The sequence below is a fragment of the Triturus cristatus genome, chromosome 5_1, assembly GCF_964204655.1.
Source record: "Triturus cristatus chromosome 5_1, aTriCri1.1, whole genome shotgun sequence".
Classification (NCBI taxonomy): domain Eukaryota; kingdom Metazoa; phylum Chordata; class Amphibia; order Caudata; family Salamandridae; genus Triturus; species Triturus cristatus.
This window is the reverse complement of record NC_140587.1, coordinates 102,556,035-102,570,626: the sequence shown is the minus strand read 5'-3', so window position 1 is coordinate 102,570,626 and position 14,592 is coordinate 102,556,035. Positions and strand designations below refer to the sequence as shown.

Sequence of the window (14,592 nt, the reverse complement as noted above, 5' to 3'; positions counted from 1 at the left end):
AGTGTAATTTACCAGACAGCATGGACGAAGGACTTCGGGAGCTGGTCCTTGAGCGGTCCTTGAGGTACCGCTCTCCGGATCAGTGTGGAAGTGCTGAAAGGAAGAAACTGACATCAGCCTGTCAAGGGATGGTTTATATGGGCTCGGTTACAGAGTCGCTCAACGCCCTCTACTGGCACACAGAGGTACTGCTGTAGAAAAGTTTACTGGTCCAGTCTTGCGCCTGGGGATAATTCACAGGTAAGGAATCTGCAGCTAGACTTCTCTATCAGATACTCTTGTCCGCTCTGGGTAGCAAATGGAGAGTTTTCAGTCACTGGTCCAATCGCGGTCCAGTAGAAATGACTGCAGATCTTTCACAGCTTCCTTCTAAACATGGTTGATGGGGTCCACTTGATGTTAAACCCATGGGACTTCAGATCTCAGTGCAGAGCCCGCATATGCTGCCAGCTGTTGTGCTCAACCAGTACGATGCATGAGCCCCTCAGCCCCAGCAGCCTCAGAAACGTTTACAGTGAACCCCAAAGATGACAGGAGATTTGCCATAGCCTGGAGGTGGTTTTCGTCAGCCTAGGATGAACCGCCTTCAACAGTCAGTCGTCAAGGACCGACACACCCAAACTTCAAAGGTGTGCTTCCGCAACCGAAATTACTTTTGTGAACACCCGAGGGGCACTTGTGACTCCAAAGGGGAGCACAGCGAACAGAAAATGCGCCTCTCCCACTAAGAACGGCAGGTAGCAATGGGCCAGTAGGACGGGAACCTGGAAATAGGCGTCCTACAGGTCTAATGCCACCATCCAGTCTCTAGGGTCTAGGGAGGACAAGACATGGGCAAGGGTGTGCATTTTGAATTTCTCCTTTCAGGGGAAGAGTTGACATGGTACAGATCTAAAACAGCTCTTCTTGGGCACCAGAAAGCAGTCAGATAAGCAATCACATCCAGCTTCTGGCAACCTATTTATTACCCATTTAGCCAAAAACGACTTCCTGCAGCAAAATAGAGAAATGGCCCTCCGCCAGTTGTTGAATTTACTTTACTTTTACTCATTTATATAGCACAACGAATCATCCCCGGGGGGATCTCTCGGCACTGAGAGGAATGAGTACTAGTGGGCAGGGCTTCCTAAAACAGCCACGTCTTTAACAGTTTCTTAAAGCTGGATATATCGGTACAGGACCGGATCTTCTCTGGTAGGTTGTTCCAGTGACTGGGAGCCAGATAAGAAAATGCTCGACCTCCCTCCCCCCATTTTCGCTTTATTTATTCTATGTGAACACAAGAAATTACGGTTGCTAGATCTTAGTTGCCGTGTAGGTTGGTACAGGGTAAGTTTCTTTTTGAGGTAGGTTGAGCCTTTCCCCTGTAGAAACTTGAAGACCACACATAGCATCTTAAAACTGTCTCGTTTCCTAATCGGAAGCCAATGAAGTTGGTTTAAGAGGGGTGCAGACGGGGTGCGTACCGGTTTGTTAAGGGTGAGGCGTGCTGCAGTGTTGTGCACCCCCTGTAGTTTGGATAGTAGGTCTTCCCTTATTCCAACAAGCAACGAATTGCCATAGTCCGGTCGACTAACCAAGAGTGACTGGATAAGGATTTTTCTTGCTGAGAGTGGGCTCCAGGGAAAGATCTTTCTTAGCATCCTCATGGTTCCCAAGCAGGTACCTGACAGTGTCTTCACCTGCTCCTCTATTGATAGCTTATTATCAATCATGATGCCAAGATTCTTAGCCCAATATTTTGGGGAAGGGGCCTCCCCCAGCTCTACAGGCCACCACTCGGAGGACCAGATTTCTTCGGCCTTCCCGAACAGCAGTATCTCTGTTTTAGATTAATTGAGCTGTAGGAAGTTCTTCTTCATCCACATCGCGATGCTAGAGATGCAGCTTTTAAATTTTGATTGAGTAGATACAATGTCATCCTCAATGGGGACTATCAACTGCGTGTCGTCGGCATACGAGATGGTCTCAAACCCACAGCTTATAATGATTTCCGCCAAGGAGGCCACATACACGTTAAATAGGGTGGGACTCAGGATAGATCCCTGAGGAACTCCCCTGTCCACCAGTGTGGTCTGTGACACGAAGGTATCCAGCTGGATACTTTGGGTACGATCTGATAGATAACTTTGTATCCATTTAAGAGCCATGCCTCTGACACCAATCCCTCACAGTCTATCCAACAGGATCCTGTGAGAGATGGTGTCAAAGGCTGCCGACAGATCAAGAAGGACTAGACTCGAATTGACAGTGGAACGTTTGGTGGGGACAATCTGAGAGACCCACTTCTCCGATGTAATTGCTTGCCAACCCAGATAGAATTGATGGTATCGGCCACCCACCAGGTGACTGTGACCCTGCAAGGGTAAACTAAAGGCATGACAGGTGGGGCTCTGGTGGAGCAATATAAAAAAAAATCTGAAACTGTGGATACATCATTTCTATCCTTTTTGACCCCCAAGAAGACTTCATTGGGGCTCCCCCTGGACCAGGAATTTCAATCCACACAATTCAACTGGCAAAAAAGAGCAATTTAAGTCTGAATACACATTTTTTTCAACCAACACCCTGAGGCACATCTGTCAAAAAAATAAAAAGTCTAACATAGTCTTGCATCACTGACAACATTTTTAAACAAGTATCAACAATGCCTAAATGTCCCTAGCATTCAAGAGAAGGAGGAACCCTAAGATACCAGAAGGTGGCTGTGTGGGCATTCTGAAACTGATTCCTCAAGAGGCCCGTCATGGCTATGACGCGGTATTGTATGATGTATGGCCTAAAAATGTATGTTACTGCATAACTGTAACCGATTTTGCTATGGTTCTTTTTCTTTTGTTTGGCAAAACACAAATAAAAACTTTTTTTTTTTTTAAACAATACCTAAATGTCTAATTTAGACCTTAAAAGTCAAGTCAACCTAACCTATTGTGTTTGCCCTTGTTTTTCGCTATTTTGGGGATGGTTGACAGACACTACCAACAGAAATACATAATAGGTGATGTAACATAACTGCTGTATAACCAAATACAAGTAGAGAATATCAACAGAGTTGAAGCTAAAGCCCAACTATACTGATTATCTGAGTAGGGGTTCTGAAAAAGAGAAGGCCTTCAGTTCACAGGAGGATGTTTGCTCAAGAGAAAAGCAAATTTTACACAGCAAAAAGTGTGACCACAATATGCTGTTGCAATAATCTAATTTATTTACAAAACCCAGAATCCCAAGTAATGTATATTTTTGTAAAATTAAACAAACTTTCTATTACATTCCTGCTTCTGATTATAGCCAAGTACTGAAAAAGTAAACCCTAATCAGGAAGTTACTTTAAAACTAAAACAAATACCTCCTCAGAAAGGAATTCCACCTCTGCTTTGTATTTATTCTCCTTAGAGCTTCGAGCAATCTCTACGACCACAGCAGTGCATGCCTGCATTCCAGAGGTGGGCAAGATAGCTTCTTCGTCAAGAAGGGCATTTAACAAGCTGCTCTTTCCAGATCCTGTATCACCCACCACAGCAATGTATGTCTTGGAGGGCTCCTTTGTCTGATCCTTTAGGCTTAAGATTGAGTCTCTAGAAAACACAATAAACACATACAATAACTTTCATTGGTAATAATTTGTAGGCACTGCAATGGTTTGAGTTTAAACAGATTTAGGCATTCAAAGGGAAAATGAGAGCGATTTACCATAGTAACTTTCATAAGGGAGTAGTTAGGTCTTTCTTCATCCATGTCTACGGGACCACCATCTACAGTCTGGGAAACTGCTTGTCTTCGTACACAATGCTTTAGCCTGTTTCAAACTGTATTTTTGAATAAGTTTACACTTCTGAGAAAATGTATTACTTTTTGGTATTCACAAACTGCCCTGTTGTAGTAACTCACATTTTTGTAGTAACTTACACTTTTGTAAGTCCAGCACTACTCATGACCAACCACTGGTACTGCGACACCCTCCCACAGCAAATAACGGAGGTAGGAACGCAATATAAAACCCCACAGGAAATAATGTTAAATTAAACTTGTTAATGTTTTTTTTAAATAGTACATATTTATAATTTAATTATACCATAGTTTAATAAGCTATTTTGAATCTAAAAAATAACATAATACATTTTATTTCACAAAATTGCATCCATGTAAAATAATTCTAAACGTCACTTTTAATATTTATCCTGGCACAGTAAAAAATAGTTTTTTCTCTGTGGGAATTAATTTTTTTATTTAAAGTTCAGAAAAATATTTTTAATTTAATATACTTCCATTAATTAAAGTTTTAATACACTATAATGTAACAGTGCTGAAGCAGGTTTTATTTGGTTACATTTTAAGTAAATATATAAAATGTATTTACATTAGAATTTAACAAAAATATTATTCATATTTATTTTCCAATTAAATCAACTTTATATAACCCCATACTTGACCATGTGGAGATCTCTGCCCTGGCTGTGGAGTATCCCTATGGCAAAGTATAAGGAAAATTAAAAATATGTATTTAACTCGAAAATAAATATTACAATATTTTATGCTGAATATTATGTACATTCAATTCATAGATTCACTATAAATGTAGAGTACAATAAATACTGCAGCACTAAACTAATTTTGAATTAAAAATGTCATGAAAAAATATGAAAAATCAATCTTCTTTTGAAGTCTAAATTAACAGAAATTACCATCTAAATCAATAAATGTTTTAATGTGCTTAATAATCATGAGTGATCTACAGAATTACATAAAATTAATAGAATTAATTTAATAAGATAAACTGTTACATTGTTTTAATTCGAAATAGATTAAAGTATTTTATAGTTAAATAATAAGGAATATGCTACTTACCAGTATGCATCTGTTCTTGGCATGTAGAGCTGCAGAGTTGTACACTTAGCATAGGTCGCCATCTGGTGTTGGGCCCGGATGTTTGCAGTTTGTTTTTCTTCTTGGACCGTGCTTGGAAGTCACGAGTTTGGTGACTCCTCCTTCGGTCCGTACTGCGCATGGGCTTCGGCTCCATCCTCAGATTGTTTTTCGCCAACAGGGAAATGATGGAGCGTAGTAATAACAGTGAGAAACCCATGTGTGTTGTATCTAAATAAGATGGACTGGAACGGATACAGGTAGCCGGGGAGGCGGGTGGGCGTGTACAACTCTGCAGCTCTACATGCCAAGAACAGATGCATACTGGTAAGTAGCATATTCCGTTCGAGGCATATGAGCTGCAGATTGTACACTTAGCATAGATTATATAGCAGTACCCAACCTTAGCGGCGACCACCGGTATCCGTTGCAGCTGTTTGAAAGAGTGTTTTTAGTACAGCCTGGCCCACCCTAGCTTGCTGCTGGGAATGCACATCTACACAGTAGTGTTTTGTGAATGTGTGCGGTGTAGACCATGTGGCTGCCTTGCATATGTCATCTAAGGGTATATTCCCTAGAAAAGCCATAGAAGCCCCTAACTTTCTTGTAGAGTGGGCTTTAGGGGGAACAGATAATGTTCTCTTTGCCTTCTGATAGCAAATTTGTATGCATTTTACAATCCACCTAGCTATCCCTGATTTTGAGATGGGGTTGCCTTTATGTGGTGGAGAAAAGGAAACGAACAACTGTTTGGTCTTCCTGAAGGGTTGCGTTCTTTGCATGTAATATAGCAACGCTCTTTTCACATCTAGTGTGTGTAAGGCCCTTTCCGCAACAGATTGGGGTTGCGAAAAGAAGACAGGTAATTCCACTGATTGATTGAGGTGGAAGGGGGTAATGACTTTGGGCAGGAACTTCGGATTAGTTCGAAGTATGACCTTGCTGTGATGCATTTGTATGTAAGGTTCCTGTATGGTGAACGCTTGTATTTCACCAACCCTTCTAAGGGAAGTGATAGCTACAAGGAAAGCTGTTTTCCAGGTGAGAAATTGTAGCTCACATTTGTGCATTGGTTCGAAGGGCGGACCCATTAGTCGTGTAAGGACCAAATTTAGATTCCATACAGGGGAGGGTGGTGCCCTGGGAGGAATTACTCGTTTAAGGCCTTCCATGAAGGCTTTAATAGCGGGCACTCTGAAGAGTGACAAATGCTGTCTGTTTTGTAGATAGGCAGCGATCGCTGCTAGGTGTAGGCGTATGGATGAATACGCTAGGTTACACCTGTGAAGATGGAGCAGATAGCATATGATGTGTTGTATGGATGCATCTAGAGGGTTGATTGTATTGTTACGGCAGTACATTACAAATCTTTTCCACTTTGCGGCATAGCATGCTCTAGTGGTAGGACGTCTGGCTTCCATGATGATGTTCATGCAATCAGGGGGAAGGTTAAGGTACCCGAATTCTAAGATTTCAGGAGCCAGATCGCCAGGTTGAGCTGAGCTGGGTCCGGGTGCCTGATTTCTCCATGGTTCTGGGTTAGGAGGCATGGGGAAAGGTGCAGTTTTTGATGTGGTACCACTGATAGTTGTAGTAGCGTGGTGTACCACGGCTGTCTGGCCCACGTCGGAGCTACCAGAATGAGTGTGAGGGAGTGCTGTTGTAGTTTCCTGACCACTAATGGAATTAGTGGGAGAGGTGGAAAGGCGTATGCAAATCTGCCTGACCAGTTCATCCATATCGCATTGCCCTTGGACAATGGGTGTGGGTATCTGGCGGCGAAGCTTGGGCATTTTTTGTTTTCGTGGGTGGCGAAGAGGTCTATTTGAGGATGCCCCCACTGTTGGAAGAATGGGTGAAGAACTTGTGGATGCAGTTCCCATTCGTGTAGTTGTTGAGTCTGTCTGCTGAGCAGATCTGCTATGGTGTTTTGTACGCCTGGAACATGTTGTGCCAGGAGAAAAATGTTTTGGGGAATTGCCCATCTCCATATGCTCTGGGCTAAGCGGGAGAGCTGGGGAGAGTGTGTCCCCCCCTGTTTCTGTATATAATACATCGCAGTCATGTTGTCTGTGCGAATGAGGACTGCTTTGCCTGAAATCTGCTTTTGGAAAGATTTTAGGGCTAGAAAGATCGCCAAAAGCTCCAGATGGTTGATGTGGAGCGTTTTTTGCTGTGGCGTCCATAGACCTTGCATTGTGAGGTGTAAGAGGTGCGCTCCCCAGCCGGAGAGCGATGCGTCCGCTGTTAGAGTCACTTGGGGAACCGGGTCCAGGAACGGCCGTCCCTTGGAAAGGTTTGTGGTGTTCCACCACTGCAGAGAGTGATGTGTGCGGCCGTCCACCAACACCAGATCCGTTAGCTGACCCTGGGCCTGGTTCCACTGTTGTGCTAGGCACTCCTGAAGTGGACGCATGTGGAGTCTTGCATGGGGCACTATGAAGATGCAAGACGCCATCATCCCTATGAGCTTCATAAACACTCTTGCTGGTAGAGAGTGTTGAGGAAGGAATATTTTGCGTAAGGCTAGAATGCCTGTGATTCTGGCTGGGTTTGGATAGGCAATACCTTTTGAGGTGTCTATGGTGGCCCCGAGATATTGCTTTGTGTGAGATGGTATGAGGTGGGACTTTTGGTAGTTCACCGTGAAGCCTAGCTGATGAAGCAGTTGGATGGTGCTGTTTGTATGTTGCACGCATTGGTGGTAGGACGCGGCTTTTATGAGCCAGTCGTCTAAGTAAGGGAAGACGTGAACATGTTGACGTCTGAGGTGTGCTGCTACTACTGCTAGGCATTTGGTAAACACCCGTGGTGCAGTGGTGACCCCGAAGGGGAGAACCTTGAATTGGTAATGTTGCCCGTCCACCACGAACCTGAGGTATTTTCTGTGAGAGGGGTGTATTGGAATGTGAAAGTACGCGTCTTTCAGATCCAGTGTTGTGAGAAAGTCTCCCTGGCAGAGGAGTGGGAGGACTTGTTGTAAGGTGACCATGTGAAAGTGGTCTGAATGTATGTAGGCATTTAGAGGCCGGAGATCCAGAATGGGTCTGAGGGTCTCGTCTTTCTTTGGGATTAAGAAATATAGGGAGTAGACCCCTAGATTTCGTTGATTGTCGGGTACCTGCTCTATGGCGTGTTTCTGGAGGAGCGAGAGTACCTCTTGTTTGAGCAGTGTGGAATGCTCTTGGGACATTGGACGGTGCCTTGGTGGGATATTGGGTGGGGTAGATGTTAGCTCGAGGCAGTACCCTGACCGAATGATTTGGGTCACCCATTTGTCCGATGTTATGGACTCCCATACGTGGATAAAATCTTGTAGTCTGCCCCCGACCGGAGTGGAATGGTCTGGGGGGAGGGAAGGGGAGTCATTGTGCGGGTGGGGTGGCAGAACGGGTATTGTTGGTTTTGCCCCTGCCCTTATTGTTGTTGCCTCTGTAGCCACCTCTTTGGTTGCCCTTTGAAAAGGTATTTTGAGGAGGGGATTTGTAGGAGGTAGAGGCATTATCGGTGGAGGAGCCTCTACCTGTGCCACGAAAGGACGAGCGTCGAAAGGAACGCTTAGAGGCTTGGGTCTGGAGCGCTCCCATAGACTTCGCTGTGTCTGTATCTTTCTTCATTTTTTCGAGCGCTTCGTCTACCTTTGGGCCAAAGAGTGTTTGCTGGTCAAAGGTGTGATTAAGTATTGATGTCTGGACCTCAGGCTTGAACCCTGATATCCTGAGCCAGGCATGGCGGCGAAGCAGGACACTGGTGTTTATGGCTCTAGAAGCAGTGTCTGCTGCATCGAGGGCACACTTAATGGAGGTGTTTGTGATTAGTTTGCCCTCCTGTATCAAGTCATGAGCTTGGCGTTTGTATTTCTCTGGAAGGTGCTGCATAAGAGCCTCTAATTCATCATAGTGTGCTCTATCATATCGCGCAAGCAGTGCTTGTGTATTTGCAATGCGCCACATGTTTGCAGCCTGGTAGGCGGTGCGTTTACCAGACGCGTCCAGAAGTTTAGATTCCTTGTCTGGTGGTGGGGCATCTCCTGAGGATTGGGAGTTAGCCCGCTTTCTAGCTGTGGAGACAACTAGGGAATCTAGAGGAGCAGGGCCCTTGATGTATGCAGGGTCTGTGGGTGCCGCCTTGTACTTCTTCTCTATTCTAGGGTTTAGTACTCTGGCTCTGACAGGGTCTTTGAATACCTCTGTAGCGTGCTTGGTGACACCCTTAAGCATGGGTAAAATAGCAGTGGAACGATCTTGTAAATCAAATGTATCCAGTAGGAAGTCTTCTTCCACTGGTTCCGTGTGCATGTCCACCCCATGGTAGTGTGCTGCTCTCTGCACTAAATGGTGAAACCCTAAAGAGTCCTCTGGAGGAGACGGCCTTGATGGGTATAGGTCGTCTTGAGGTACATTGGGTACATCAGGGTTATTATAATCCTCCCATGGATCTGGGGTCCCTGGTGGGGTGGGATCCATTGGGGCGTCCCCTGGGTCATTGTCCGGGTCCCCGTCATCCGGATCTGGGGATGGGGCCGGATCGTAGTGAGGTAAAGGTGGAGGGGGTGGTGGTGGGAGGGGGGGTGGCAGTGGGGAGGGTACTCTAAGGGGAGAAGTGGCTGAGTCCCTCTTTTTGGGTGGAGGAGGAGGAGCCGGAGCCTCAAGGCGACGCTTCTTAGTAATCACAGTCAAAAGGCCAGTCTTTGGATCTCTGGACAAAGTCTTTTGTAAAGGGTCTGGTGTAAACAGAGCCAATGGCGCCGAGTCGTCTGTCGGCACCGGCGATTTCGGAACCGGAGGTTTCGATGTTCTGTGTACGCCTTGCTTTTTGGAGGTCTCCGTGTGTTTCGGCGTGGAATGCTGTTTCGGCGCCGGAGCGTCGGTGCCGACCGATTTCTGTTTGTGTTTGGTCGGCGCCGAGTGTCCAGGTTTCGGCACCGGTGGTTTCGGAGTCGAGCTGGATTTTGCAGGCTTCGGTGCCGAGTGGTGTTTATCGGCACCGGGCGTCGGCTGGCTCGATCCCGAGCTGCCGTGAGACTTTGAGTGCTTCGACACCGGGCCCGAAGGTGGGGTGATCGAGGCTTTGGTTTTGGTTTTGCCCAGGCCGGCAGGCGAGGGAGTAACCGGAGTCTCTTTGGTTTTCGGTGCGGGGCTGGGAGGGGGCATTGTACTCACGGCCCGCTGTCCTGGTGTTACGTCCTCCAGGTCGGAGTCGTCGGCCTCGGAAGCGCTGACGATGTCTTCTCCCAGTTCGGTGTGTGTCTGCCCCGAAGCTTCGGCGTCGTCTCCGAAGATGTCCGGTGGAACTGTCGAGGATGAGTGCGCCATGGTGCGTCGAGCCCTTCGATCTCGGATCGTTTTCTTCGATCGAAAAGACTTGCAGGCGGGGCAGTCTCGAGCCTCGTGTTCCGGAGAGAGGCAAAGGTTACACACCTGATGGAGGTCGGTGTGGGGAAATTTAGACCCACATTCTGGGCACTTTTTAAACGGAGTCCTTTCCATCGGCCGGGACCGGAGTCGCGGAGGGCCCGAAGGCCGGTGTCGATGTACGGGATGGAAAAAGTGCCGCTTCGAGAGATGAAGATGATGAAGGAACTCGAAGAATCGAGGATTTTCCGTCGAGGCTGGAACCGTAGAAGTTCGAAGCCGGAGCACGAAGTATCACATCCGAGCCCGATGGCGGAAAAAAACAATCTGAGGATGGAGCCGAAGCCCATGCGCAGTACGGACCGAAGGAGGAGTCACCAAACTCGTGACTTCCAAGCACGGTCCAAGAAGAAAAACAAACTGCAAACATCCGGGCCCAACACCAGATGGCGACCTATGCTAAGTGTACAATCTGCAGCTCATATGCCTCGAACACACTATTTTTTATTAAAAAAGTAACATTAATTTATGTTTATAACTATTTTAAATATTTAATATTTCCTATGGAGTTGTTTGGTCTTGTGTAGTGCAAGACTAACTAACTTTTTTGTTTGTTTTATTAGTCGCAACTTACATTGGGCTACAGATATTTTAGAGGATTTTATTATGCGTCTGTTTTTCATCTAAGTAAGCCATTAGGTTGTTTGTTTTATATTAATCTGCATGGATTGCAGATGTTTTTATTAATCACGCAATAAAGTTCTTCCCAAGAGAGTTATTTCCAGGTATATATGTAAGAGCGAAGTCGAAATTTTGGGAAAGGTATGGGTCATGCACAGAAAGTCAGACTCTGAACTACAAGTACAAGAATCATTACAATGTTGGAAATTACCTCAGAAATTAAATGTAATAGACATATACTTTCCTGAGCCATGTATTTTGCTTCTATTCTAGATTTAAGAGAGCTTGTCACCAATGCCTCAGCTTTCCAAGCCTAGGTACTGCATTACCTAATTAACTTCCACAACTCAGTCCTCAATAACTTGTAGTGAGTCCACCACTTACTTTGGAACTCTTCTATCTACCTGCTGCATTTCCAACTGCCCTGCCCCATCGTCTACCCTTGTTTAGTGAAGAGTGCCATCTTTAAAAGGCACCTCTGCCCAACCAACTCAACTATGATTCACTCATATTGACTTATACTTTGTGTTCGCCCAAGGTAATTTCATAAAGAGTCTGCAAGTGCTTGATCTTAACCAGGAGTGACAACAGCTTCCACAGCAGGGCAGTGGCTTAGGCCTGTTGGGTAAGATGGGCTGGGCATGAGGTATGTGACACTTGTCAGCCCAGGGAGAGCAATTGGGAGGGTTCAGGACCTACCCATTCATAATTTAGTGTAAGGGATAGGGGACTGGGAGGGTGAACCCATATGTCCCCAGGACAGACTTTAGAGAATCTTCCTTCATCCTAGCAGGAGGGAGAGCTGATGCTAGGACCCGTTTGTGGTAATATAGGTGGAGGGGACTGCTCATTTCCCTAGAGACGCACCACTGGGTGGACCCTTGCTTTTCTGACCTAGTGGAAGTGGTCTGACATATTTAATTTGCCTTAGAATAGTTCCACTCTGCAATAGTTTGCAGTAAGGAAAATAGGGTGTGAGGTAAAAGTGGGTTGGGTTCCCCCCGGGAACTATTTCCCCATTAGTTAGTGAGTGCTCAGAAGTCCCCTCCACCTACTAGCTACTGAATTGTACAAAAATGGACCTAACCACCAGTTCTTCAGAACAATTTCGTGTCCTTCGTCGCAATGGTTGAAGGACCTTTTTCATGTCTAGTTACGGCATATTACCTCAAGCAGCAATGGCAGACTCCAGGCTTACATTGGTAGTCTCGGAGATAAATTCGGAAAACCAACCTCAGTGGGAAGGGGAAAAAAATGGAGTCCAGGAAAATCTTCCCACTGCCCAGGCCAAATGTCTGCTAGATGCCTTTGTTGATTGTCCAGGATGTTCCATTTCAGTTCACAGGTTTGTAAATTTAGGATTACAATGTATCAGACCCGGGGCAAGAAATTCTGAAGGATCTAGAATACTCCAAGCATGGAACACAGTCAAGGCAAAAAATGGTGAGAACCCAGTAGAGATGTGAGGAGAGTTATTTTAGGCAAAATCCGCTGTTGGTAATACATGCTTCCAATTGATTTGGGAATAGGAACTGTAGCATCTTAAAAATTCCTCCAGAGGTTCATGTAGCCTCTCTGTTTAATCATTCCTTTGAGGATGAAACACAGAGGTCAATGCTCTTCAGATAACTAAATAACAGTGCAAGAACTTCCACAATTTTGACACATTTTGAGAAACTCGATGAGAGATAATCTTTCATAGGAATACATAAATCTTGAAGATGTCAGAATTGAATACTGTGGCCATTTTTAATGTTGTTGGAATTTTAGGAAGAACAGAAAAGTGAGCAGTTTAGAATATGAGTCAATAGTGACCATAATCATGCTATACTTCTCAGAGGAAGGTCGATTGACAAAGTCTGCGATAATGATTGCCTAGGGTCAAGTGGGTATTTCGGGTGTCAGTAATAACCCAGTTTTCCTTTGTGTTTTACATTTATTCTGCTCACATTTCTTATGAACAGACAATCTGTTACATTGAAGTGAAGTGACACCCAACAAAATTTTCTTCTAATCAATTCTGTGAATTATCTGCCATTATGGCCAGAAGCAAAGTCTTCTGTAATCTCTCTTGGGGAATAAAGTTTGTGATAAAAATCAATTAATCCTTTAACAGATGTTAGGTGATGCCTAGGAACACAGTTTAAGACCAGGGAGATGAATCTTCCTGGTGTCTTGACAAACTAATTCCAAAAAGGATGACGTTAGGGTGGAGATGAAGGCCTGAGAAGACATGATCTTTTCAAATGAAGCTGAAATTATTTTTATCATGGTACAGTCTGCATTAGGAGCTGACAAAGTGAGTAGATAAAAACAAATGTCCTTGCGTCATCGGAATCTGGCCTCCTTGCAGTCCTTTTAGAATGGTGAAAGGGCGAAGGAAAGCCTAGCCTCATTTTTTAAAACACTTATTTCAACCCTAGTAAAAATGAAAAAAGAATTGGGGTTGAAAAGCTGCATTTAGTTATAATGTAATTGAAGGATGCTTATCCTGATGCAGATTTAATCATAACGGGAGGCTTTATTCTGATCTTATTTTACATTCCGGAACATGGAGCAGACCTGCAGATACTAGGCGCTTATGGGGAAATTCCAGCCCAATCTCTATCACCAACACACAATCTCTGACAAACTTGGCAAAAAGCTCTTTGGTTATTGCACCTCAGTAGGGCTGACGGTCCATAATACTAGAAGGGTTCCTAGTGACAGTCCACCAGCATGAACCAGGATAAAAGAAAGCGGTGTCTCACATTTGGATTATCCTCTCGGAAACACAGAACTCTTCAGTCACAGCCAAGAGCTTTGTATTGACCAATGCCCAGAAAGCGATCAAGTATCTCAAATTAACATTGTATCAACAAATATCCAAAGCTATTGCAAGTCAAAAGCTTTGTTGGATGATGGACATGCTGCGAGGTGGAAGAGAATGTGATGGGAAATACTTGACACCTGCACTAAGTTTCTGTAAAATCTTCTGCATCTGGGGAACCCTACTAGTAGCCGATTGGAATTAATAAAATGTATCCTAAAGATATACCCAAGGAAAATCTGCAACAAAGCCCAGCCTTTAATGGTACCAGCAAAACAACGGCTGCCCCGGAAGTGAGACACTGGAGGAAGCTCCTGAACAGGCTGCTACAACAATTAAGAATAACTCCACAATGCCCAACGTAAAAAATGGAAATAAAACAAGGAGTAAATTGAAAAAAGAACTTTGGGAGTTTAAGAAATTAAAATATGATGACTCCTGGGGAAAGATTGGCAGTTCGGCATGCTTTTAACTATGTATTTCTATGAATTTGTCTTTTTATGTACATCTGTGCTTTTATGATATTATATGTCGAAATAAAGCTTTGATTGATTTGATTGATTGATTGATTGTTCCCATGAGGCACAGGGTCAGACTGATTTGCATATGGCCATGTCTGAACTGGGGTGACAGAGTGGGCTAAAGAACGGTGATGGATCAAACCCAGATCAGTTGACTGGGGGTGAGTGCTGGCAATGTTCAACACTCCGTCCATCATTTCCTTTGGTTTTTGCGAAAGATTACTTGAGCCAGTAAGAATAAGGACACAGTAAGCTTTTGGCGAATGATTAATATGAAAGAGGACTGACAAAGAATATCCAACAACGCAAATTTCAGCAGAGACCTGGGCAATGTATTTAACAAATCATTTCTCAGCACTTGAGG

At 44.7% G+C, this 14,592-nt stretch overlaps 1 protein-coding gene across 6 annotated transcripts in view; it reads right to left on the bottom strand.

Moving 5' to 3' along the window:
• The window catches only part of NUGGC (nuclear GTPase, germinal center associated), a 1,337,967-nt gene that overhangs the window by 829,267 nt on the left and 494,108 nt on the right, over positions 1-14,592 (bottom strand). For all 6 annotated transcript variants that reach the window (XR_014961415.1, XM_085604518.1, XM_085604516.1 and 3 more), the window contains one exon: positions 3,347-3,575. Coding sequence is in view for 5 of the 6 variants with exons in the window: in XM_085604518.1 (XP_085460644.1) it covers positions 3,347-3,575 (229 nt within the window). In the remaining variant the exon portion in view is untranslated. The remainder of the gene's footprint in view (positions 1-3,346; positions 3,576-14,592) is intronic.